This window comes from Manis pentadactyla, chromosome 14, assembly GCF_030020395.1.
Source record: "Manis pentadactyla isolate mManPen7 chromosome 14, mManPen7.hap1, whole genome shotgun sequence".
Classification (NCBI taxonomy): domain Eukaryota; kingdom Metazoa; phylum Chordata; class Mammalia; order Pholidota; family Manidae; genus Manis; species Manis pentadactyla.
The window spans coordinates 51,931,954-51,958,461 of record NC_080032.1 but is presented as its reverse complement, the minus strand read 5'-3'; the positions used below and the strand labels follow the sequence as shown (position 1 = coordinate 51,958,461).

The following is a 26,508-nucleotide window of genomic DNA, read 5'->3' as shown; positions in this document are numbered from 1 at the left end:
GGTCAATTCATCAAGATATGACAATCCTAAGGTATATGCACCTGTTAAGACTTAAAAGTATATGGAAACAAAAACTGACAAAAATGAAGAGACAGACAATCCACTAGTGTAAGAAGCTTCAACATGCTTCTTCCAATAACTAATACACCAAGTAAACAGACAGAAGAACCAGGAAGAGTCTACAGATGACCTGAACAACACTAACAATCAACTGAACCTAACTGACACTTACAGAACTCTATCTAACAACAAATGTATATTATTTTCAAGTGCACTTGAAAGATTCATCAAGATGGATGATATTCTGGGCCCAAAACCATACCTTAACACAGTAAAATATACTGAAATCTGGCCATAAGAGAATTAAACTAGAAACCAATTAACAGAAAGATACTTGGAAAATCTCCAGGTATTTGGAAATCATTATTGACCCTTTAATCATAAAGTACAATAAAAGTAGAAAACTAATTGTAAATAACCTATGTAAAGAGGAAATCTAAAGGGCATTAGAAATTATTTTGAACTGAATGAAAATGAAAATACAATAAATACATCAGAATTTGTGGGATTAAGTTAAAGCAGTATTTAGAGGGCAATTTATCTATTACATGTTTCTAACACAAAAGAAATTCTCAAATTAATAATCTAAGCTTTCACTTAAATGCTACAAAGAATAAAATAATCACAAAGCAAGCAGAGGGATAAACGGAATGAAGAGCACAAATCAACAAAGGTAAAAACAGAAAAAAAAATGAATTTCAAAGTTGGTTCTTTGAAAAGATGAACAAAAATTAATAGTCCTCTAGCCAGAACAACAAAACAAAAAAGAGAACCAGTGCAGGAATCAGAGGGGATTATCAGTACAAACTTCAAAGAGATTAAAAAGATTAAGAGAATATTATAAACAATTTTATGCATATAAATTCCAGAATTTGGATGAAAAGACCAAGTGCTAAAAGACACAAAGACATTCAAGAAAAAAATCACCCAAATAGTCCTTAGAGCTATTAAAAGAAATTGAATTATAGGTAAAAATGTTTCAAGAAAGAAAACTCCAAACCAAGACACTTTCAAGGGTGAATTCTACCAAACACTTAAGGAAGAAATAACAATTTTCTAGAAAGTGTAAGAGGACTTCTCTTCTTGCTTTGTGAAACCAACATGTTATCCTGATACCAAAACCATGTAAAGATATTACAAGAAAACTACAGACTAATATCGCTCATCAACATATTCTCATCTAAATATTAGCAAATTGAATCCAACAATACATGAAAATATTAATATATTACAACCAAATGGGTTTTATTCTGGAATCAAGTTTCCTCCAAGTAGAACAATGTCATTCAACATGTTAACAGACTAAATAAAAAAATTGGTAAGATCATTGTATTAAACAGAACAGCATCTTTTCCTGCTTAAAAAATTCTCAGATGAGAAATAGAAGGAAATTACCTTAACGTGATAAAGGTATTACAAAAGGTACAGCTAATATCCTGTTTAATGGTGAAAGACTGAATGTTTTCCTCCTAAACTCAGAAACAAGGCAATGTAGTTAACATTTGTCATCCTATTCACTCTCACACTAGAAGTCCTAGTCAGTAAAAAGAAGAAATAAAAGGTCTATAGAAAAGAAGGAGAAAATAAAACTGTCTCTACGGAGAAAATCTCAAGAACCTATTATTTAAAATTCTAGAATGAGTCTAGAAGTTGATGAATTGCAAGGTCAAAATACAAAAAGTAATTGTATTTGTACATCTGGAAATCAAATTTAAACACTACATTTACAATAGAAAAGAACAAATGGAAGAAAGAAAAGAGAAATATGTGTAAACCTAACAAAAATTTGCAGGATTTGTATGCTAACAACTACAAAATGCTCATGAAACACATTAAAGAAAACCTAAATAGACATACCATGTTCATGGATTGGAAGACTCATTATTGCTAAAATGTCTTCACCTACAGATTAAATGCAACCCTAATCAAAATCCCAGGAGGATTCCTTGTAGATATTCACAGCCTAAATTTAAGTGGGAAGGCAAAGATACTGGGACAGCCAAAAGCAATTCTGAAAGAATAGAACATAGTTAAGGTCTTATGTTGTGTGATTTCAAAAATTACTATAAAGCTGCAGTAATCAAGGCAGTGTGATATGAGAAAAAGGAAAGACATCCAAAATAAAGAGTCCAGAAATAAACACACACAAATATGATCAACCAATTTTTGACAAAAGTACAAAAGCAGTTAAATGGAGACCTAATCTTTTCAACAAATGGTCCTGGATATCCACATGTCAACAAATAAATATTGATTTATACTTAACACCTAATGTAAAAATTAATTCAAAAAGGATCAGAGCCTTGCCAAATCTAAAAATTTTAAACTGCTAGAAGACAGGAGAAAATATGTAGGTTGAGCAAAGAGCTTGGATATGACACCAAAAGCACAATTCATTAAGTGGATAACTTAAACTTAATCAAAATAAAAAACTTTTGCTCTGAGGAAGACATAGGTAAGAGGATTAAAAAGATAAGGCACACACACTGGGAGAAAACATTCGCAAATCACATATCTCACAGAAAACCTGTATTCATGATATATAAAGAACTCTCAAAAGCCAAAAATAATAAAACAGCCCCCAAAAATAAAGGCAATTACATTGTTGGTACAATTTGGTACTCATTTGGATAAGAAAAAACTACCAAAAAATAAAAACAACAACCCCTCCACATTGTCTCACATTATATTTCTAATTTAACTATAAGTATATTATAAAGCTAAATGTAAAGAGCAAAATAATAAACCTTTCAGAAATGAATATAGAATATTATCTTATGACTCAGGTTGGGCACAGACTTCTTAAATAAGATAACCATAAAGGAAAATACTGAAATATCTGACTAAGTTAAGGCCTCATGTTCTATGACACAATGAAGAGTGAGTGAAAAGGCAAGTTGTAATGGGAGAAGAAATTTGCTACATACATAGCTCAAAAAGTGTTCTCATTTAGCATATATAAAGAACTGCTGCAAATCATGAGAACTCAAAAGAAAAATGGACAAGAGATTTAGTAGGTACTTCATTGAAGAGGCTACATGAATGTCTAGTAAACATATAAAAAAGGTACTTGACACTGTCATCAAACATATGCTCAACATTTATAAATATACAAATAAAAACTTTGTAAATATAAAAATAGAAAGACAAATGTATTCTAGATACATACCAAACAGAATGGCTAAATAAAACAGTATGACAAAAGTCAAGAATGTGGTCCAAGGATGTGGACCTACAAGATATACAGCACTCATGGGAGTGTAAACTGTTTAATAAAATGGAATTCTCTACTAAGTTGAATATATGTATAGCCTGTATGCCAGAAATGCTATGTGAGGTATATACCCTGTAAAAATGCATGTGACAGAAAGCATGTGTATGAGTAGCTCTGTTGTTCATACAATACCAAGAACTGGAAACAACCCAACTATTCATCAACAGCAGAAAATGAATAAACTGTGGTGTATGCATTCAGTGGAATATTGTGAATAACCTTTAGCTACACGTTAACACAGGTAAATTTTAAAAATAAGGTAACATTGTGCAAAAGAATGCAGACCCAAAAGAATACATGTTGTATGACTCATTTAATTAAAAAGCATGCAAAATAAAATCATATTGTTTAGGGAGGAATAATTAGGAGGCAAAGTAATAAAAGAAAACTAAGAAAGAGACTATTATAAAAGTTGGATTACTGGTTACATTGTGTGGTGGGAAGAAATAGTTCTGAACATAAAGTGGGCAGAAAGGCCATTCCTGAGGTGTTAGCAATGTTTTTAGCAGTGGTTACTCTGAAATAATTTATTATATTCTATATTTGTTTTACGTTATTTTGAGTGTGTTATATTTCACAATTTAAAAAGAAAAAAATTCAGACATTAGTGCTTAGTCATTCTTCCAAAGTATCAATTAAGATACTTCTGAATTAAATGAGGAAAAGCATATAAAAAAACTGGCAGAAGAATATAGGCTTTGACATATTTCTAAGAACAGTAGCTTCTCCTTTGTGTTTGGCAAGTTTTCTTCTCCTAACTAATGTTCAAAATGAAAATGAAAGTCATCTGAAAACTGAGAAAGAAAGCTACTCACCCTTGCACCCATGCCCTTCCACTAACCACCAATTTGGGTCTGGTCAACAAAGGAATTAAGGATAAAAACAGAATTTTTATCACCAGAAATATGTGCAATGCAACCTTAAAACATCCAAAAACCTTCATTGTACATATTTATTTTCCAAACTAATGACAAAAACTTGACATAAAGCGGAGCCAAGATGGCAGGTGAGTAGAGCAGTGGAAATCTCCTCCCAAAACCACATATATTTTTTGAAAATACAACAAAGACAACTCTTCCTAAAAGAGAGACCAGATGACACAGGACAACAGCCAGACTACATTCACACCTGCGACAACCCAGCGCCTCGCGAAGGGGGGTGTCAGATGATCAGCTATGGAAGTACATTTTTCTGATAATATTTCTTTCTCTTAAAAAAAAAAAAGCAGCTCCTGTGTGATGGTCTCCAATAGGTTCTTCACAATGGTATAAAGGTCATATCAAAGTGTGGGCAAAGGGTTTGTTTATGTTTATACAGAGGATCAAAGCCTAATTTGGCTACCCAGAAAACGAATTAAGATACAATATGAAGAAGAACTTCCAACATCAACATCCTCTGGAAGAGTCACTCCAGAAGATGATCATCAAAAAACTTCAACAAAGATCCTGGCGCTGTTGCAGTGGTAGCTGCATTCATCCCACCGGTTCCTGGACTTGCCATTGGAATGAAGAAGGAGATATCTAAGCTGGCCTGTGCATACAGTAAAACAACAAATTTGACTGGATCTATACTGTCGGAACTCAACCAAGAATTAGGAGAAGTGCAAGTTGCAGTACTCCAAAATTGTGCGACTATAGACTATCTACTGTTAAAAGAACATATGGGATGTGAACAGTTCCCAGGAATGGGTTGTTTTAATTTGTCTGATTTTTCTCAAAATATTCAAATTCAGTTAGACAATATCCATCATATCATTGATAAGTTTTCACAAATGCCTAGGGTGCCTAACTGGTTTTCTTGGTTTCACTGGAGATGGTTGGTAATTACAGATATGCTTTTGTTATGTAACTATACTCCTATTATGTTAATGTGTGTGCGCAATTTAAGTAGTAGCTTAAAACCTATACATGCTTATGTTACTCTACAAGAAGATATGTCAAAGAAATAATCTTCCCATGTTTTCTTTTGTCTGCTACTTCTATAGCTTTTCTTCTTCCTTCCTAATTACAACCCTTTAGTAGAATTCGTGCCTCATATAGAAAATTACCGAGTATCATAATTCTTCCAAGTGGTAAAGATACCTTAAGACAAATGCTGGGCATAGAAGCCACAGGGCATAAATCTGCAAAGAAGTAAAAAGCTAACCTTTTCAAAGAATATTGCTTCTCTCTCACTTACCAACTTTACATTTCCCTGTATGGCCCCGAAAGATGTCTGGTTAGCCAGAGACGGGTAAGATTCCTCAAGGGAGGAACAACCTAAGACAGGCACAGTCGCAGGGGGGCCAACAGGTGAGAAATTGGGGATCAACAGAGGTGAGGCTTAGAACCTCACCCCCCCTGTTTTGAGAGAAATCTTCTGCATCCGTGGATGTTTTGTTGACCTTGTCTAGCTTGAATTAATACTCAGTCTATAGGCACAGACCTGATCATCTACATTTGCCCTCTTACAGCACTTAATTATGTTTTCTACCTTTATCTTGCATCTACCTACCACTTCAGCATTTCATTAAAAAAAAAAAGGGAGAAATGTGGGATTCACATATAAATCAAGTATAAAAATCAAATGAATAATCATATCTGACTTGATTGTTTATAGTTCATGATGCGTGATCAATACCGAAAGTTTCTGTGAAATGACTGCCCTTGCACTGTTCACCATGTAGGAACTTATTCACTATGTAAGAACTTGTTCACCATGTAATAACTTGTTGGTTATGCTTCAGAAGATAGGAGACTGTTGAGAATTAGGCTTGGGGTTAATGATTGTGCATTGAGTCCCCTATACAGAATTTTATTGTTGTTAACAACCATTTGATCAATAAATATGACAGATGCCCTCTCAAAAAAAAAAAACTTGACATAAACCATTTTGTAACTGATAGTTTTTCAGTTACATACAAAGATAAATATTCTAAAATGATTAATTTCTTATTTTTTGAGCTGGTACAAGAGAGCATGCTTCAAATCACTTTGGTAATTAAGTAATATTGAAGTCATTGGTTCTCTATAAAAACTATCAAAGAAAAAAAGGTACATTATTATAGTTTAAAATATTTATGTAATTTCCATGTTTTAATCAACAATTACAAAAACATATTTTTAAAAACTCAAGGTTTTGCCACTATAAAGAAAATGTCTATTTATCTAGGAAATAACCTATTGTTAAATTATTCACCTCCATATTAGATGATTTTAAATTATGTAATTCAAATAAAATGTAAAACATTTTCTTGGTGAATACATGATTTGGGGTGGAAGGGACAACAAGTTTCCTTTCCCAAATCTGACTCTGACTATTCTAGGCACTTTGGTTTACACAAAATGACCAACATATCAGCTATTTAGACTTGTTTACGTGTGCCACCATTGTGAAAGCATGATCTGAATAGTGAATCCCCTATTAAAACCCGTGTGCTGGGTATATTAGGCGGTTTTTAACAATGAATGAATGGCAGCTCCCAGTATCCCATGAGGTTTCCATTATTTCCTATGTTGCTTTCATGCTATGTGTTCAGCAATCCTGCAAACTTTACTTTTATTTACTGATAATGGCTTAGATTATAACATAATAGTAAAAGCCACTTCACAGTTTGCCAGGGAAACTCTAATGCTAAGAAGTTTATTAAATGCTTGTGCTAGAATCATCTTCTGTTCCTGAGCACTGAGGGCAAATGAGATTCAGTCTCCCTGGCAGAGAATAGGGTAGAACAGGTCCATCTACAGCTGTCCCTTTAAAGTCAGTGCTTTGACAGGCCATCAACAGCATGCTGCAGCTGATAAGAGTTATTATTTCATAAAACTACTGCCTTTGTCCACATGCATGTCAAGTGCACACCTTTTTTTTTTCGCTCTTTTTAAAAGAACTCACCCTTCCTATGTCTAAGTGATTTGAATTGTTCAAACAAGTACTGATGGGGATGCAAAGCAAAATGACTACAAAGAAGCCAGTTTAGCTTATTTGCACTTAAGCAACTAACAGTTGACTGTTCCCACTCCCCCAAACCAAAACAAAAACCCAACCTACACAAAAACAAAAATACCCACACACAATGTGGCCAAAAACCCTTAGATTATAAACTTGCTAATGTCAGGGTTTATGCCTCATTTTTATTAATTCACTCTAACACATTTTAAATGGCTACTACTTCATATACAGGGTATAAATACATGGAGTAATTCAAACAAGGTGCCTATCTCCAAAGAATTATTGAACATGACATAGGTCAGTTAATATGAGTATTACAAAGGAGAAGCTGAGTGATATCAGCATCTATTAGTCTGACATAATACCACCTGTGGACCAGGAAGGGGTTCCAGAAGAAGAGGTATTTAAGCTTTGTTATTAGTTTTCAGTTGCTGCATAACAAATTACCACAAGTTTAGCAGCTGAAAACAGTCATTTATTAGTTCAGTTCTGTAGGGCCTAAGTCCAGGCATGGTATGGCTGGATTCTCTGTTCAGGGTCTCTCATAAAGCTGAAATAAAGACATCAATGGACTGCGTTCCACTGGGAGGCCTGAATAAAGAAGAGTCTGCTTGTAGGCTCAATTAGGCAAAATCCAGTTGCTTGGGTTCCTGTTTTCCTTCCTGTCAGAAAGAACTCACCTCCTGCTCCTAACAGTCTGCCTGCAGTCCTAGCCTCTATCTTCAAAGTCAGGAACAAAGAATCTGTCCAGCATGAAATCTCTTACTCCCTTTGTTTCTGACTCTAGACCCAGACTTGAAGAGTTCATGTAATTAGGTCAGGTCCATCCAGCTAATCTCACTTTCCTCAAGTCAATTGTGCCAGAGGTCATAGCCTAACCACAGGAGTGCCATCCTACCGTACTTACAGTACAAAAGATTACATAGGATATGTACACTGGGGTGAGATTCTTGTGGGCCATCTCAGAGTTCTGTCTACTATAAGTATAAACAAAGGGAACAGAAACTGAAGATGATGCAAAGGGAGTTGGAGACAATATGAGCACAACTGATACCTTCAGTCAGTAAAGAGAATGGCAGAGCAGGGAGAAGAAAGTATGCATGACTGGATTTGTCTCTCCAGCACCCAGGATAGCAACTGGCACATATTTGTCAAGGGAATGAGACAACATATCAAATTAAGCTAGCAAGTATTTACTAAGGTCTTATATTCTTTCAGCTACGAGAGAAAAGCTAAGAAATTCCTGGTAGTACTAAGCCACTACGTGGGATGACAAGCCAGGTTCAGACAACATGGACTGAACACTAAACTAGACATTAAGAAAACTGGGCTCCTATACTATCTCTGCTAAATACATAAGACCAAATCAAATAAAACTCCAAGGGCCATAGTTTTGATTCTGTGTAACTGATGATTTAACTACTCGATTTCTAAGATCTCTTTCCAGTGCGAACTACCCTACAAAATGGAAGGCATGGTTCCTGCTCTGGGGCAAATTCTATTTAGGGAGTTTAGAATCTAGGTATAAATTCACATTGTAATCTAGACACTGCTCTATTAGAAGTAACATTAAAAAAACAAGCCCAGAACTCTCTTGTCCCCTCTTGGCGTGAGCCGGGAGCTCTGTCCTTTCACTTTATCTCTAAATAAAAGTCTGTACCTTGCTCTCCTAAAAAAAAAAAACAAGCCCACAAAGCATCCTATTCTAAATATGGAATTTACTCTCTTCTACAAATTTAGCAGTACTCACATACTGCTAGGTTAAGGCTTACTTTTCATAGTAGAAAAATAAAATGCCAACATTAATAGCAATATAAGGTCCTGTAAGAATAAGAGGAAGTAGAGGTGATGCCATCTATGATTGAATTGGGCAATTTTAATTATCAAATGCAACATAATTATTTGAAAACAATTTATATTTCAAAAATACTGCTGGACTATTAATATGAAACTGTCATTTCACAAAATATGTGAGGCTGAAAACATTCAGTGGAATGTTAGACAGCTGTTTTAATCAACAGAATGCTTCTCAACGGCTTTTGCAGAGCTCCATATATTTTAGTAGGCATATTTCCCTGAATTGAGACAGAGCTAATTGTCTGGGAAGAACAGAGGGAGCTGGATTCTCAGCACAGAGTAATATGGAGGAGAAGGGGTTAGTTACAGAAAAAATCCCAGCATGCAGAATATCCCCTTGTGTAGTCCTCAGCGTAGTACTGAGAAATATATGAGTAAGAATACTGAGACAGGTGAAAAGAATCATCCAAAATAATTAGTGCTCTGCAATTATTATCCTGACCTAGGAGCCTTTTGAGACTTTTTTCCCTAATTGTCTCCATGAAATTTTAGTACCACTGTGTACCTAACTTAGATGCCAAAGCCCTATGGAGGGAGGGCCACAAGTCATTGTACTATGTAAGATTTTTCATACACACTGCCCACTCCCAGCAAAAAAACCCATATCTTGCCAAATTGGAGGTAAAATTACCCCCAATGAAAATATATGGATTTTCATAGATAGAGGGAACAGTCCCTGGTTCTCATACATAGCACACTGTTCCTACCAGCTAGGCACAAAAACTCACCATTCCTGGAGCGCTGAGTAGAGTACTCAGGAAAAACTTACCTCAGTTAACTGTGGAGAATAATGATCCTATTTTGAAATTAAATAAAATAACATTTATGGTAGGAACAAAACTTACAAAATATGGATTAAAAAAACCTGACAGAAGATTTGTAAAAGGCCATGTACAGTGAAATCACAAAATCTGCTGACAGAAATTAAAAACAACCCAAATAAATGGAGATATAACTTTAAGAGTCAGAAGACTCAATATTGTTAACATATTAATTATTGCCAGGTTGACCCACAGACCAAAACAATTCCATTTTTTCCAGCTAGAAGTTGACAAGCTGATTCTTAAATTCATATAGAAACACAAAGGACCTAGAATAACCAAAACAATTTTGAAAAAGAAGGAAAAAGTTGGCGATTTCAAGACTTACATAAAGCTACAGCTGGACAAGTACATCACTGTAATATTAACTCAAAATAGACTAGTTCTAAATGTGAAATTTTAAACCATAAAACTTATAGAGGACACAAGAAAATCTATGTGACATGGAGACAGAGAGTTTGTTAGATACAACACCAAAAACAAGATCCACAGAAGAATGAATTGGACATCATCAAAATTTAAAACTTCTGCTCTTTAAAACTCTTGTGAGAATAAAAGCACAGCCACAGTTATGGAGAATAATTATCCTATTTTGAAATTAAATAAAATAACATTTATGGTAGGAACAAAACTTACAAAATATGGATTAAAAAAAAACCTGACAAAAGATTTGTAAAAGGCCTGATTGAGGAACTGAATCCAGAACATATAAAGAACACTCATAACTCAAGAGTAAGGTAACCCAGTAAGAAAAAAGGCTAGCAAAAACATTTGAAAAGATATTCACTAAAGATATACAGATTCCCAAGAAGCATATGAAAAGTTGTTCAACATTAGTCATTACAGAAATGCAAATTGAAACCACAGTGAGATACATATCTATTAGCATGTTTAAGATTAGAAAAGACTGACCATACCAAATATTGGTGAGATCATGGGAAAACTGGAATTCTCATATCTTGTTGGTGGGAATGTATAATGGTACAACCAGTTTGAAAACAGTTTGCAATTTCTTAAAAAAGTTAAACATACACCTATGGTATGATCCAGCCATTCCACCACTAGGTATTTCCCAAGAGAAAGGAAAGCATATGTTTACACAAAAACTTGCACAAAAATGTTCATGTAGCTTTATTTGTAATAGATGGAAAAGAAAAACAAGTCAAATATCTACCAACAGGTGAGTGGATAAACAGATTGTATACATTGATACAATGAAATAATCAACAGAAAGGAATGAACTACTGATAAGTGCCACAACATGGATGAATCTCAAAATAACTATGCTGGTGAAAAAAAGCTAGCCAAAGGAACACATATGGTATAATTCCATTTATATAAAGCTCTAGAAAATACAAATTTATAGGGACACAAAGCAGGTAAGAGGTTATAGGCAAATGGAATCTTTCATGAGTAATGGGAATGTTAACTATCTTCATTGTGGTGATGGTTTCACAGATGTGTAATATGTCTAAACTTATGAAATTGTACCCTTTAAACATATGCAATTTATTATATGTCAATTATACTTCAATAAAACTTAAAAAAAAAGACTCAGGTGCTAGCTGAGATGTATCAAACAAATTATTTCAGCTCAGTATGAAATTTGGGATATATTTTTATGCCATTTCTGTTATGCTATATAACTATCATTATATATAAGTATAAAAAATCATCACCATTATTTCTGAGTATACAAAATATTTAATATTTATAAAATAAATACCATTATTTACCTAACACAATTTATGTTCACTAAAATTGCTTCAAATAAATAACTTAAAGGACATTTATTTGAGAAGTTGATAATATATTTAATAATTCATAGTAAGTGCAAACATTCTAAAATTTATGTGTTTCTTCAGAAGCACAATTTTTGTTTACTTGGTGAAAAGATCCCAATTATTACCAATTAGCAAGATTAAAAATAACCCATAAATCAAAAACACCTCACAACAGTCAGAATGGTTAGTATTAAAAAGACAAGAAATAGGAAGTGTTGATAAGGATGTGGAGAAAGGGAACCCTCATGGATTGTTGGGGGGAATATAAACTGGAGCAGCTCCTATGGAAAACAGTATGGAAACTCCTCAAAAAATAAAAAATAGAAATACCATATGATCCAGTAAATCCACCTCTGAAGGGTATTTACCTGAAGAAAATGAGAACACTAATTTGAAAAGACATATGCACTCTTATGTTTATTGCAGCATTATTTATTGCAGCCAAGATATGGAAGGTCTATCAATTGTCCATCAATAGATGAGTGGATAAAGAAGATGGGATACATATTACATAAAAGGAGTATTAGTCATAAAAAAAAACATGAAAAAAAAAAGATTAAAGTTAACCCATATGCCCTCTAAGAAAAGGATTGCTTAAATAAATTATGCTATAAACATATAATATAAAACTATGTGGCTATAAAAAAGAATGAGGATGCTCTCTGTATACTAATATGAACTGACACCTAAAATATATTGGGGATGTAAAAAGGAAGATGCAGAAATGAAAAAGAATATTATGATCAAAATACAAAAATAAGCCACCATCAGTTTCTAGCTGCAAAAACCAGCTGGTTTCACTGGAAAATATCCTCTTTTGTTTCTGGACCACCATCATAGCCATTCAGTGGCAATCACAAACATATACTTACTTATGGATTCGGGGGGGGAAACCTGAACATTGGTGAATAAAATTTAGAAGTCTGAGGAGGCTGGAATCCAGAGGCGCTGGCAAGAATAGAGGAGAGGTGCTATTTCTAGGCATGGAGAAACTAGAAGGGACTGTCTCCTGGTGGAAGCTACCTAGGTTCCTCTTTCTTCACCTCCCCCTTCCCACTCCACATTCCATGGAGGCCAAACTGGAAGTTGGGGCTGGATGGTTACAGGCTCCAATATTAATTACCTGGAGCATATACATACATACAGTTTTAGGACAGTTACTTTTCACCTCAAGTAACTGAGTAAAGAAGTTTTAGGAGCTTAGGAACATCAACAGGTTGGTGTAACAGCCAGCAGATGCGACATGTGGACATGAGAAAGATTAGTAAGAAATAGGTAAGTTCTTACTGATTTCCAGAAAAGACTAGAGAGCACTGAAGGATGGGGGTGGGTGAAATTCAGGCAACCTGTGTAAACTCAGGATTTACTACTCTGTGGTAACTGCCAACAGTATTATTACAACAATAATGAAAACGAATCATCTGCTTGTGTGATGTGTGTATGTATATATCTGCTGAGCACTTCACGGACCAAGTGAAATCAACACCATTTCAATGATCTCAGAAATATTTTTGAAAGCTTAGAAGATATGAGTAATTTAGAAGACTAGTACTTTACTTTAGCAAAACCAATCCCCAAATCTTTTAAATGGCAAAGCAAGCTTTAAAAGACAGTAAGTAAATTATATAAGATAATATTTCCAAAAGTATCATTATATGATACAGGCAAGATCTACTGACTAGTTTATAAATCAACTCTTTGTGGAGTTCAGAAAAGGGTCACTCATAGTCTAAGCCTACCTCTGTTTTAAACAGTAAAAACAGTGTTGGCTAGATTATAATTAACCCTAGTTCGAAACTACTCAGAATCACATTTTTATCCAGCCAAAAATAAGGCACCAAACAAGGCTTGTGTATTTAGTTATTTGCATCCTAAAATTTAATAGCACTTGACATAATGTATTATAATTTAAAAGGCAGGAATCCACAGAACATGGACATAACTTTTAGGAGAAAAGATCCATTTTGAACCATTATTGCTTTATGACACTACTTAGCAAAAGGAAAAGTATTTTTATCTCTCAAATTTACTATTTAAAAAAAAATTTCCCCAGTTACTGTCAAGTCTGACATGGGTTCATATTCCTGCTCTGCTATACTTACTGGTTGATGAGATGTTTAACCTTTCTGAGTTTTACTTTTGTCACCTATAGGTGGAATGGAGATGGTAACCTAGCGATTCATAAGATCATGTGAATTAAATCAAGTGATGACATAAAAAGGTTTAGGTCTATCACCATCTCTGAAATAAAATTTTGTAATTAACACCAATTTCTATCATTCTGGATAGAGTAAAACAATTTCTACTTGTAGAAAAGAATTTTCTTATAAAGAGAAGTCAGACTGTTCCTCTGAAATGTGTTTATTATTTCAGACTAAATTATTTGGGCTCCACCACATGGTGTTAAGTTCTAGTAAATCCTAGGGGAAGGCATTTAATTATTATTACTTTGGATACATAAATCTAGGAATACAAATGAAACCCTCTGGGCAAAAGCAGGTGGTCATTCAAGGTCATTCAGAATTTTTAGAACATCCTTAATTTGAGATGGAAAATACCCTGAAGGCCATTAATATAATGCCACATATTTTACAACAAAAAGATAGAAGAGTCCTAAAGAAGTTAAATGGATTTGCTCAAGCAGTATAAGATACCAATACTTAGGGCTTTCAACTTATTTTTCTAGTTATGCTTTACAGTATAGATACCGCTCTACCTTTAAAAAGTTTTGACTGTGTTTCATTTTGGTTTAGTGGTTCTTCCACATTCAACAGATCTGAAGTCATGTACCCATTCTAGAAGCTATAATTTCAAAAAACTTAAAAAAAAAGCAGGTGTTAGTCCAAATACCTATTCGAATAAATTTTAGAAGAACACCATTTTCACACTAACATAAAGGTCAAAAATATTTTATTACCTTGAGAGTCAGTGGATTTTATACAACAGAACAGTGAACAGTATTAATTTTACTGCACACATACACAAAACCCCCTTCTTAAAACCTCATGACTCCTTATCATAAAGGACAAAATTAGAAAAAAAAAATTTACCATTATGAATTAAAATATGGCGAAATTTAATTAATCTTAAAAATTTGACAGTACTCTCACCTACTAAGAGTCTGGAAAAAAAGATCTAAAAGCAACCATTAAGAAGTTTGTCGAAACCCATGAATCACTGAAGACAGAGTTACCTTCAAGAAGGTTCTTAAGAGGGACCTACTGACTGAAGTACTAACCTAGTTTTTAGTACCCCCCTAAGTTTCAGAGGAAGGGAACAAGATAGAAGATGTTAAGATATAATGATTAAAAGTAAGTAACAAGGAGGGAGAGAAAAAGAGATGGTGGAGTAGGAAGGTGAGGCAGAAACCTCCTCCCACACACACAGCAAGGAAGCAACTACAGCAAATACAACTAACCCTGAAAATGACTGAAGACTGCAGAACAGGCCATCTACCCCTGGGGAAGGAGAGGATACCACACAAAGAAGGGTAAAGCGGCACAGCTGTGATCGAGCGGGACCCAAGCCCTTCCCCCATCCCAGCCCACAAGCGGGAGGGAGTAGAACAGACTGGGGACGGGGAAGGCGCCCAGGAACTCTGCACACCTGGCCCTGGAGATCGGCTCTGAGACAGAAGTCCATATTGCACAGGGCTTTGGTGATTAACAGGGATGGACACCAGGGAAAGGGGAGCACTCTGGAAGGCTGAGAATCCTTTTGCTTGTGGAGGATAGGCATGCTCCAGAGGTCCCTCTGAGACCCAACACAGAGGCTACAGTTTGAAAGATTTACCAGCAGCAGGAAAGGTGCCAAAGGGGCGGGGGTTAGATGGAGCTCCTTCTGCAGGGGAAAGGGCTGGCAGATGACACTTCCTCAACCCTCTCTCAGCCCAACTGGTCAAGCACTCATGGGAGCCAGCCCCAAATGCTCTCACCCTGTGTACCCGCCTACCTATTCAGCCCAGCAGTGGTCAGACTTTGCAACCTGACAGACAGAGGGAGACTTTGTTGCCTGGCAGGTGGAGGGAGCTTTCCCAGCCCTCTCTCAGCCCAATGGGGGAGGCGCCTGCAGGAGCCAGCCCCAATTGCTCCTTCCTCCTTATTAGCAGCCCAGCCCCGAGCATCACTCCCCTGAGCTCCCACTCTGCCCACCCTGGCGGCCCACATAAAACTCTTAGAAGAAAACAGGGGCAAAAATCTCTTGAACATAATAAGCATGAACAATTTTTTCTGGACACATCTCTCCAGGCAAAGGAAACAAAATAAAAAATGAACAAGTGTGAGTATATCAAACTAAAAAGCTTCTGTACAGCAAAGGACACCATCAACAGAACAAAAAGGCATCCTGCGGTATGGGAGGACATACTCATAAGTGATTTATCCAATAAGGGGTTAACACCCAAAATATATAAAGAACTCATACACCTCAACACCAAAAAAACAAATACCTGATTAAAAAGTGGGCAGAGGACCTGAACAGAAATTACTCCAAAGAAGAAATTCAGATGGCCAACAGGCACATGAAAAGATGGTCCACATCACTAATCATCAGAGAAATGCAAATCAAAATCACAATGAGCTACCACCTCACACCAGTCAGAATGGGCACTATCCAAATACAAAAAGTAACAAGTATTGACAAGGATGTGGAGAGAAGTGAACCCTCCTACACTGTTAGTTGGAATGTAAACTGGCGCAGCCACTGTGGAAAGCAATATGGAGGTTCCTCAAAGAACTAAAAACAGAAATATCACTGGACCCAGTAATTCCACTTTTAGGAATTTAACAAAAGAAAACAAAATCCCTGATTCAAAAGGATACATGCATCCCTATGTTTACTGCCACATTATTTACAATATAATAGCTAAGATATGGAAGCAACCTAAGTGTCCATCAATAGATGAATGGATAAAGAAGATGTGGTACATACACACAATGGAATATTATTCCGCCACAAACAAGAAAGAAATCCTGCTATTGGCAACAGCATATATAGACCTAGAGGGTATTATGCTAAGTGAAATAAGCCAGGCAGAGAAAGACGAATACTACATGATTTCACTTATGTGTGGAATATAAATATAAAAACAAAACAAAATGAACAAATAGCAGTAGACTCATAGACACTGAGAAGTGACTATGGTTACCATGGAGGAGGGGTTCGGGTAGGTGAGTGGGGAGAGGAAGGAGGATAAAGGGCACAAAAAAATCTCAATCATAATATAAGTTGGTCATGGGGGTGGTAGTACAGCATGGAGAATATAGTCAATGATTCTGTAACATCTTTATATGTTGACAAATAGTAACTGCTCTAGTTGGGGGAATGATTTAATAATGTGGGTAACTGCTGAACCACTGTGTTGTATACTTGAAACCAATATAAGATTGTATATCAACTATACTTCAATAAAAAATAAGTAAATAAAATAAATGTGGAAATGCTAAAACTAATGAAAGGAATCTAGAAGTAGAGGCTAAAAATCATAGAAGCTAAAGGTAAGGACACCACAGCAGAATAAACTGATGCTCAAAATATTCTAAGTAATTTGTAAATATTTGTTTCTTATCATGATAAGATTTGTTAGTACCATTAAAGAAACAGCCAGAATTAGAACAGAAAGCTGTTTTCCTCCTTTTCATAAGTCTATATTCCTAGCACTATTTTGTCCTGAGAAACACAGTCTCCACAACACCCCAATGAGGTAAAGCAACACGTGATACTTTGAAAATAAATACTCCATTGTATTTCAACGTAATCCACTGAAAATAAATAAATAAATCCTGAATTAGGCACATGTTTCCAATAAATACAAACTCAAAGGTAAGGTAATTCACTTAGGAAGGCATAAGAAAAAAATGTCATGATAACATTTTGATCACTACCCGATGTTAGTGAGCCAAATTCAAATCTGTTCAAATAACCCAACATTCAAAAATAAGATAAATAGTTTTTATATCTGCTTAACATTAAGTGGTCATGGTAGTATTACATGAAAGAATGGAGGAAAGCTGAGAGTTTGAGGTGATCCTGCAGTGTATGGCTTTCTTATAACTAACTACCAATCACTTCTAGATCATCTGTTTTGGTGTTGCTATAATGACTTTATGAGTCACGAACTATCCTCCATTGCCAACTTCCATAATTCAGAGGAGCACATTATGTATGAAAAAATGTACTAAAAACATTTGTTTCAAGTAAAATCACATACATTAATTAATTTGATATTATTAAAGTACATCATATATTTTCAACCTCAATTTAGTAAGTTAAATTATTGGCCACTGGAGGAAATTATCTGTATCACCACTCTTTCTAAAATTATCCCTCATGTCAGTCCTGAATGTTAATCCATGATGTAAGTGCAGAGACTTTTTAAACATTATGTCTTCCTTTACTGAGAGACTGAAACAGTTGTCTTTGTATACAATGCTTACTATGATTATTTATGGAAAGCAAGTTAGGATATATTAAAAACTTAATAGAGATTTCTTTTATTTCAAGATCATGAAAAAGAACCCTTGTCTGAAATACAAAAGTATTTAACAGCAAAGTATCATAACATCTGCAACTTACTTTCAAATGGGATTAGGCAAAAGAAAAAGTAAAAAAAAAAATGCGTATGTGTACATATACACAAAGAAAATCTGTGCAAATATGAGACAGAAAGCAAATGTGGCAAAATGTCATCAGTGCTGGCTCTGGAGGGTAGGGTATTCGGAGTATTTTTTCAACTGTTCTGTGAAAACTTTCAAAACAAAAAGCTGGGAGAACAATGGACCCTCACTGACTCCTAGTTCTCTTTGTGTTTTAGTTATTACCCTGAATACATGTCTAGTTTCTTCTATTTTTGTCTTAAGAACCTTCTGTCCCGTTTAAGATAATGCCATAGACTGTGTTTAACCAAAACTGTAACTTGAGGAAAAAGTTTTTAAAAGTAGGTTTAAAGGCTGGTATCAGTGAATTATTTGTTTTACCTGAAAGTTAACATCTTCTTTCTTAAATATTAGTGCTCGAACTTCATCAGGATCTCCATTAAATATAGCTTGCACCAGTGATGGCTAAAATACAAGAGAGAAATAAAAACATTAATTATAACACATGGATGACTCTAAAGATATTTCCACATACCTTTTCAATCTAAAACTTTTCTTCCTTATAGCAACAACAGTCATTTGGTTTTTGACATTACCAAAAGTTTCATGAAGTCTAATTGTATGAAAGTACAGATACCTTTTCAGAAAAAAAAGGAGGCCTAATTTAAAAAAAGATCAATTTATTATGACCAAAATTAGGTAGTATAATAAATGTAATCAGTCTTTTGTTCACATTATGTGGTAAAAAGAAAGTCTCTTCCAAACACAAGTGTGAGATTTCAACACTTACTTGTGGGACACAACCTGTCAAACAAACTGTTTCCAGCCCACCCTGAGGCCCATGAAAGAAAGCATGTTTGAGAAGTTCTCTTTGGGGCACTAGAATAACTTGCGTGGATTAGCATTACATGCACGAAGATAAAAACCCAAAGAAAGAAAATCTGGCAAAGGAAAATCACTACTATTCAAAGACCAAAAAATACTGTATACCTGAATAACATGGAGAAGCCAATGTGTGCATGTCTAAATATAACAATTTCTTAATAAACAATGCAGCCTCTCTGATAAGGTATCATATTATACTAGTCAAACAAGAAGCCAACTGACAACAGCATTAAAAGTAAGGGTAAGGATGAAGTCTGATTCTTTTTCATATAAAAGTCTTATATGTAAATACATAAAATTCACTACAGAAAAGGCTGTGCCTCACTACTGCTGGCAGTAGTCAATCTTTCCTAAAACAGAGTTCCTCATTCTTGTTACATCAGTTTTTAAAACCACAAAATGAAAACAGAAACGTGGTTGCCATAACTACAATTCTCAAATTATTTTTTTAAAGTCTTCAGAGATAGTAAATAAAGCCTGAAATGTTATATAAACATCTGAAAAAGTAAAAATCAGAAATGTGTGCATTTTATATACAAGTAATATTTTATATTTATATATTTACATCATTGAATTCGGGTTTTTAATGAAACCAGTGGAAACTAACTTACGTTTACTCCTTAAAAATAGAACATGTCCTACTAGTTCATAGAATATGGTAAAACATATAAACTCTCATATCTTACCAATACATTTCCAGAAGGTAGAGAATGTAGAGATTTATTTTCCTGTGGCAATTTAGAAATGAATGCAGGAGATTCATCTTCTACCTCCTCCAAAACAACAATACACACTCGACTCATTCGCTCTTTTAAAATACCAAATTCCAAGCTATGTGATAAAAGTCACAGTCGGAAGAGCATAAGTAGTTCCTCCTCTTCTGTACAACACTTAGAACCATCCTCTGAACAGCACAGCTGGTTGTTTCAAGTAAGTACTATCAGAAAAGCTAAGTTCAAAATTATGACTATATAACTTATAACTTCCTAAAACAATAGAATTCTATTTTATTTTCTGTTGGGTTACTGCAGTACTTAAATTTCTCATCAACATGTCAGTAATTTAAATGAGTCCAGAACAAGCTCATTTAAAAATATTTTAGCCCTACCAAAATAGTCATATTGCTCTGTCTCACAGAAATTTACTTTTATGAAAAGATCATTGTTTTGGGGGACGCCACCACACAATACAGAATCAAATGAGAAACAACTGCTGTGACAGAGAAGATTACAGCTATCCCCACTCTTGCCTACAAGGTCACATAGTTAACAGGAGCTGGCTTGCTTACAATTGAAAATTAAAAATAAAATCTCACTGTTACTGTTCACTTCTAATTTGTCTTCATTTCTTCAGCTTCACTGTTTTAATGCAGATACTATTCCCACCCCCCCACCCAAAAAAATACATCTAGAGTTCAGCACAAATTCTTAAAATGAAGCTCAGAGGTTGACAATTCTTTCTGTGTTAGGGAAAGAAAAAAAAACACTCTGCATTAATAGCAAAACTGCGGTCCATTTACATGCGATGAGTCAGACCACAAGAGACAATGGGACTCTTGGTACTAGAATACAGCTTGATTAATCCAGATACCCCATGTAACGGAAGAAACACAGATAGCCTTATTCTCATCGATAGCATAAGCAAGGCAAAATGTTCATTCCTTCTCCATCAGGCAGTTGTCTGTGGCTGCTCCAGCAAAGGGCACAGGCAGCAGGCAGAAATAGTGTTAGCAGAGAATCCTAATAGCACAGGCAGGCTGCGAAGGAATTAGAAGGCATCTGAGCTCAAATTACTGCTTCAGGCTTTTCTTTTTAGAATTTTATCATTCCAGTGTTTCCTTTGATCTCCACATGAATACGGCTTCCATTAAATAGTCTTCATTCAGAGGAAAAAACAGCAGACTGTGCATCTTCTGTGAGCCAACTACTTTATTCAATCATCTGCCTCTGTGCCAATAGTTTCCTTCCACTGTGAAAACGGCTACAGTTATCCTTTTCAGTAGATTTCAGATGTTTTCCTGTTCCTCAGATGATCTTGCAAATGCCACTGACACCTCCAAACGAGTAGGTCCTTAAAAAATATCTATAGAAGCTCAGGATCGGCCCCTGAGAAGCATTCCAACTGAGCAACAGTCTGAATAGCAAAGACTGCAGAACCGCAGGATGAAATGCCTAGTAATGCTCACATGTTACACTTACCAGAGATCTGAGCTACTGCTCAGGATGTAACTTCCTCTAGCAAGAGAAAAAAAAACAATGTGTTTGGACAGCCTTCACAATTAGAAGGTTCATGCCAGTTCTGTGACTAATCTAGATCAAACTAAAAAATTCTATAACTGAAAAATGAGTGCGCTTTTAACATTTTCCACTAAAAGCCACAAGGAAATCTGGTGTACTGCCTCTGCTGACTAACGCTGGTTTTAGCAAGTAAACAATTCCAAACAGCTTAACTGCTTTCGTATGTTACAATATTGCGAATATTTAACCCTATAATGACAGCTGCAATAAGAATGTCTGCAGTAAAGCCATAAAAGAGAATTAGAGATGAAGGAGAAATACTTTTTGAGAATATAAAAGCCATGACCCTATGATTTCATTCGTATTTTTTACCAAGACCATTTTTAATCTATCACATTTGTTATTTTCAAAAATGCAAAAAAGTTTTAACAAAATAAATGTAAGACTTACTAACAATTTCTAAGTTGTTCAATTTAGTCATTCAAGTCATATTTTTAAAGGGAAAAACTAAAAAATTTCATAATGTAGAAATCCTAACTCTAAAATTCTGCAGATCATTCGAATTTTCACTGAGGAAGTAAAATAATTCTACTTTCCCATCTGGAAATGGGATAAAGCCTTAAATTCTATTAAACAGCTACATAAAACTATTTGTTTAAGGTCCTTGGTACTGAATTCTCTGTATATCAAAAATGCACAGGGTTACACTAAAAAAGCAAGAACTCTTCCTCCCCTATAAATTCACTTTCCAAAAGCTACAAGTATCAGAAACAATCAATTTACAGTTGACTCCCCCCTTTATTCACTCAACAATGGGAATATTTCCCAATAGAAAAATTACAAAGAAAATATCATGGTTTCTCTTCAATCTTTGTTGTTCTATCAACTAGCATTTTTGATACACTAAAACCTATTTTTATACTAGATTTTGCACATTCTCAGTTAATACTCACAAATAACCTTGCTATATTCCCATATTATCAGAGAAAAAAACAAACACAGAAATTAAGTATTTAACCAATGTTATGCAAATCATAAAATTGTGCCTGATTTCAAACATAAACTTTCTCATCTATGCTGCCTGAGTGTACTTGAGCACACATGCACATGCTCTTCCCTTGCTCGTGCTCTCTAGCTCTTTGCAACCTGTAATACTAGACTGTCGAAGTGACCTTAAAAGAAATGTAACCTGTAACAGTTGTGAAAAGTTTAGGTAAGGAAGGCATATACTACTCATTGCCACAATTTCCCCAAAAAAGTTATTTTTACATGGGTATTTCAGGGCTAGTGTTACCTCACACGTTTAAACCAGTTTACTTATCAAAACAAAAGAAGAAAAAAAAAACAGCATGATATAGAAAATACATCAATTTAAAAACAAAAATAATTAAGTATCAATTTATGGAAAAAGACCTAACACCCTGTACCAAGATACTAAAATACACTAACATTACACAAAGTTGTATTTTAAAATATATAAAATGGTTTTAAGCCAAATGAAAGACATGCAAATACTCTGACATACAAAAATGTTAACTATATCCATGTGGAGAAATAAAAAGTATTATCTTAATAGCTGAAATATTTGAAAATGAAACCACTATGGTAATGATATCCTATATTCTATTTTGAGGGTTTCCTCCCTACCCTAAGATGAAATCTCTTAATATAGACAATTTTCACCTGTTTCAAAGTATGTAGTATGTAAATTCACCTACTAAGACTTAAGCAGGTACATCTTGTTTCGTGTTCTAGATTAACTTCCATACTTAGGTCTTTCCCAACCAGAAAACAAGCTCCTTGGAGGCAGGGACTGTATTATATAGATATTGTTTCATTCTACTTTCTTCCACCTATAATAATTTCATTGAAATGAATTCTGTTATGTCACAAGCCTCTGGAAAAAAGTGGTAAAATTAAAAGACAATGGGGGGAGATTCATATATATACATATATAGTACACACACACACATACATATATATATGTATGCATTATATATGTGTGTATATACATGTATATATACACATACACACTTTAATCAGAAAACATAGGAGGCACTAAGGTGCAATAAAGTGAGTTTTGTACCTCTAGTAAGTTAAGCACCTTAAATGTAGAAGTTGACTTAACAATGATACAGAATGACAGCTAAAACTAAGAAAACAGCTCAGCAGTTAGCCTACCTAGAGTTTAAACTCTGATTTGATTATTTATTAGCTGAGTCCTTGGACAACCTACTTAAATTCCCTGAGCCTAAATCTCTTCACACTTAAAAAAAATAAAAATAATCTCCAAAGATGTTTATCTAAGAGAAACACTGTAATAGCACAGTGATTGAGAACGCAGACTTTGTAGACAAACTGCTTGTATTTGAATCTAGTTTCCCACTAACTAAAACCTAACCCTGTGACCTTGAACAAGTTACTTAACCTCTCTGTGTTTCATTTCAACACCTGTTAAAGGACATTAAAGGAATCTACAGTGTCATTCATAATGAAATTTAAAATAAAATTAAAATTTAAGATTATTATGGATATTTAGGGTAGTTGAATGATAACCCTTGTGAAGCCAGTGAATAAATAAAGGGATTTTGACAACCTCATTGGTGAGGTGATTCTGACTGGTGCCTGGAGAGTTCATTCAGTCACAGTCTCCCCTGCTCACTTTTCAGGCCTCTTGAGGAACTGACAGAAGCTGGTCTTACATTCCAGGAACTAGACAAGAGTTAACAAGTGTTTTTTGGGGGTGGGAAGGGGGAGCAGTAACTTAGCAAGAAGCAGCACTACAGGTTTTTCCATTCTTCACATTCACTGTATTTTATAGTCAAGGGCAAGGAAAATGGTGAAAAGTACGAGTCTATGATATAGTATAAAATCGGATATATGAAAAATACTGAGGTCAATATTTCAATATTTTGTATTTAAATTAATAGCACCATATAGCACTGTTTTATATATTCTATTGAATAAAACAGGCCCCTAACCTCAGAGAACTCATGTCTTAAAGGAAAAGGTAACCGTAAATAAATATTTAAGAAAATAGGAATGGAGGAAGTACTTATGATGAAAAATTATTAACGAAGATTGTGAAAACTTATGTTCAACAAGTGGCAAGGTGATGTGGTTTTTTTCTTGAGGCATTTACTTTTTTTTGAGGACAAATTAAATTTTTAAATAAGCTAACAATTTCAGCCATGACAAACTTCATAATCCTTCCATTCTTTATGCTAAATGTATCTTCTCAAAAACTTACTCTTACTCTTCAGAGAATCACAAAATGGTAAAACTGGTTTAAACCTTGATTTTACGGATAAAAAATTTAATGTCCTGTTTTTTATTTTTAGGTTTCTAATTTTGTTACACCAGAATTTCTTTTTCTGACACAAAATGATTTTTCCTTTCTGCATAGAATCAACCCAAAGCTTATCTCTTACAAATCTGTGAACTCCATATTGATTATCATACAGTAAAGTATTTCACTCAGGGTATATTATGTGGCTACTCTGTGCCAAGATAATCCCTGAGTATTAAAAAATTAAAAGCTTGTGGTATAAAAGGATGGTAAGGAAGTGGGTTCAAAACATGTTTCAGAAACATTTCTCATAGTTTAGAAGATTACTCAAAATCTTCTTGAGCTATGCCTCATCTGTCCATATGCTTAGAAAAAGTCTTATGAACAGATTTCAAGGCAAATGCAGTGGAAGGAAGGGATAAAAAACCTAAGGCTACTGGTCAGATGTTCTTTTCATCAGTGTAGCCACTGCAAAAACATCATTCTATATTTTAAAAATGCTGACTTCAAAATCAGAATCCTTATAACCAATCAGATTAATTCTCTGTATGTAATGTATTTATGAAAGAGGCCATTTAAGAAATATTTACCATATCATACTTCCAAAAAATGGCTGACAACCCATGGTATCTGAGGATCTCAAGTGGGTTGATCCAACTGGCATATTACATTGGTAATAAGTAATAAACTGCATACTGTACTTTATAGTTTAAATTTGCTGAGAGTAGCTCTCAACTTACCACAAGAAAAGGTAACTGTGAGGTGACGGATGTGTTAATTATAATACTTTAAGCTTGAATGTAGTAAACATTTCACAGTGTATATGTATATAAAACCATCACATTGTACACCTTAAACATATACAATTTTTACTTGTCAATTATACCTTAGCAAAGCTGGAGGGGAAGAGCCCTTATGCAGCCTAAATAAGATAGTACATCATACATAAGAAACACTAACCAGTACAAGGCATGAATATAAAAGACAGTAAAAGGCAGTACAGAAGACCTAAGAGAACTGACTATACCTGTCACTAATTCAGTCACTGGTAGGAGGTGTAGCATATGAATTTATTAATTGTAATTGGTATATAAAGATAACTTCTAATTATCCACTCTCTAAAAAAAGAAATGATGGCATTTATAAAGCTATTTATAAACTTGATTGCTGCTACTTTTTCCTGTTTTATTAGAAGGGTGCTTTCTCAAAGAAAATGATGGTCTACTAGTGAGAACATATAGTATCAAAACTTATTTTGAGGATCACATTTTTGCCTGTATTCTAATCCAGTTTAGAATAGGAGAACTATAAACTGCCTGTATTCTTATCTAGTTTCCCACTAAAAAACTTAACCCTGTGACCTTGAAAAAGGGTACCTCTTACCCTTTTTTCTTTCCCTTGACTGTAAAATACAGTGAATGTGGAAGAATGGAAAAACCTGTGGTCCTGGTTCTCACCTAAGTTTACTGCTCTCCCTCAACACTGAATAAATTGTCTGGTTACTGGAATGTAAGCCCAGCTTCCTATTAGTTCCTCAAGAGGCCTGAAAAGTGGGGAGGACTATGCAACTGAATGAAATTCTCCAGGCACCAGTCTGAATCACCTCACCAGGAGGGAGGTTGTCAAAAATTCCTTTATTTACTCACCAGCTTCACAAGGGGTATGAACATTCTAAACTGGATTAGAATATGGGTAGAAAAAAAGGAGAAAATGTTTGAAACATTATAATTATTTAACACTACTTTAAGTAGAACTCAGAGTCAGTAATAAGAATATAAATT

The 26,508-nt window shown here is 34.7% G+C and overlaps 1 protein-coding gene across 7 annotated transcripts in view; it reads right to left on the bottom strand.

The window, feature by feature from the left end:
- The window catches only part of ANKRD28 (ankyrin repeat domain 28), a 223,431-nt gene that overhangs the window by 124,717 nt on the left and 72,206 nt on the right, over nucleotides 1-26,508 (bottom strand). For 4 of the 7 annotated variants that reach the window (XM_036901013.2, XM_036901012.2, XM_036901016.2 and 1 more), the window contains one exon: nucleotides 18,698-18,781. In XM_036901013.2, the coding sequence (XP_036756908.1) occupies nucleotides 18,698-18,781 (84 nt within the window). The other 3 variants (XM_036901011.2, XM_036901017.2, XM_057491523.1) reach the window with 2 other exon arrangements.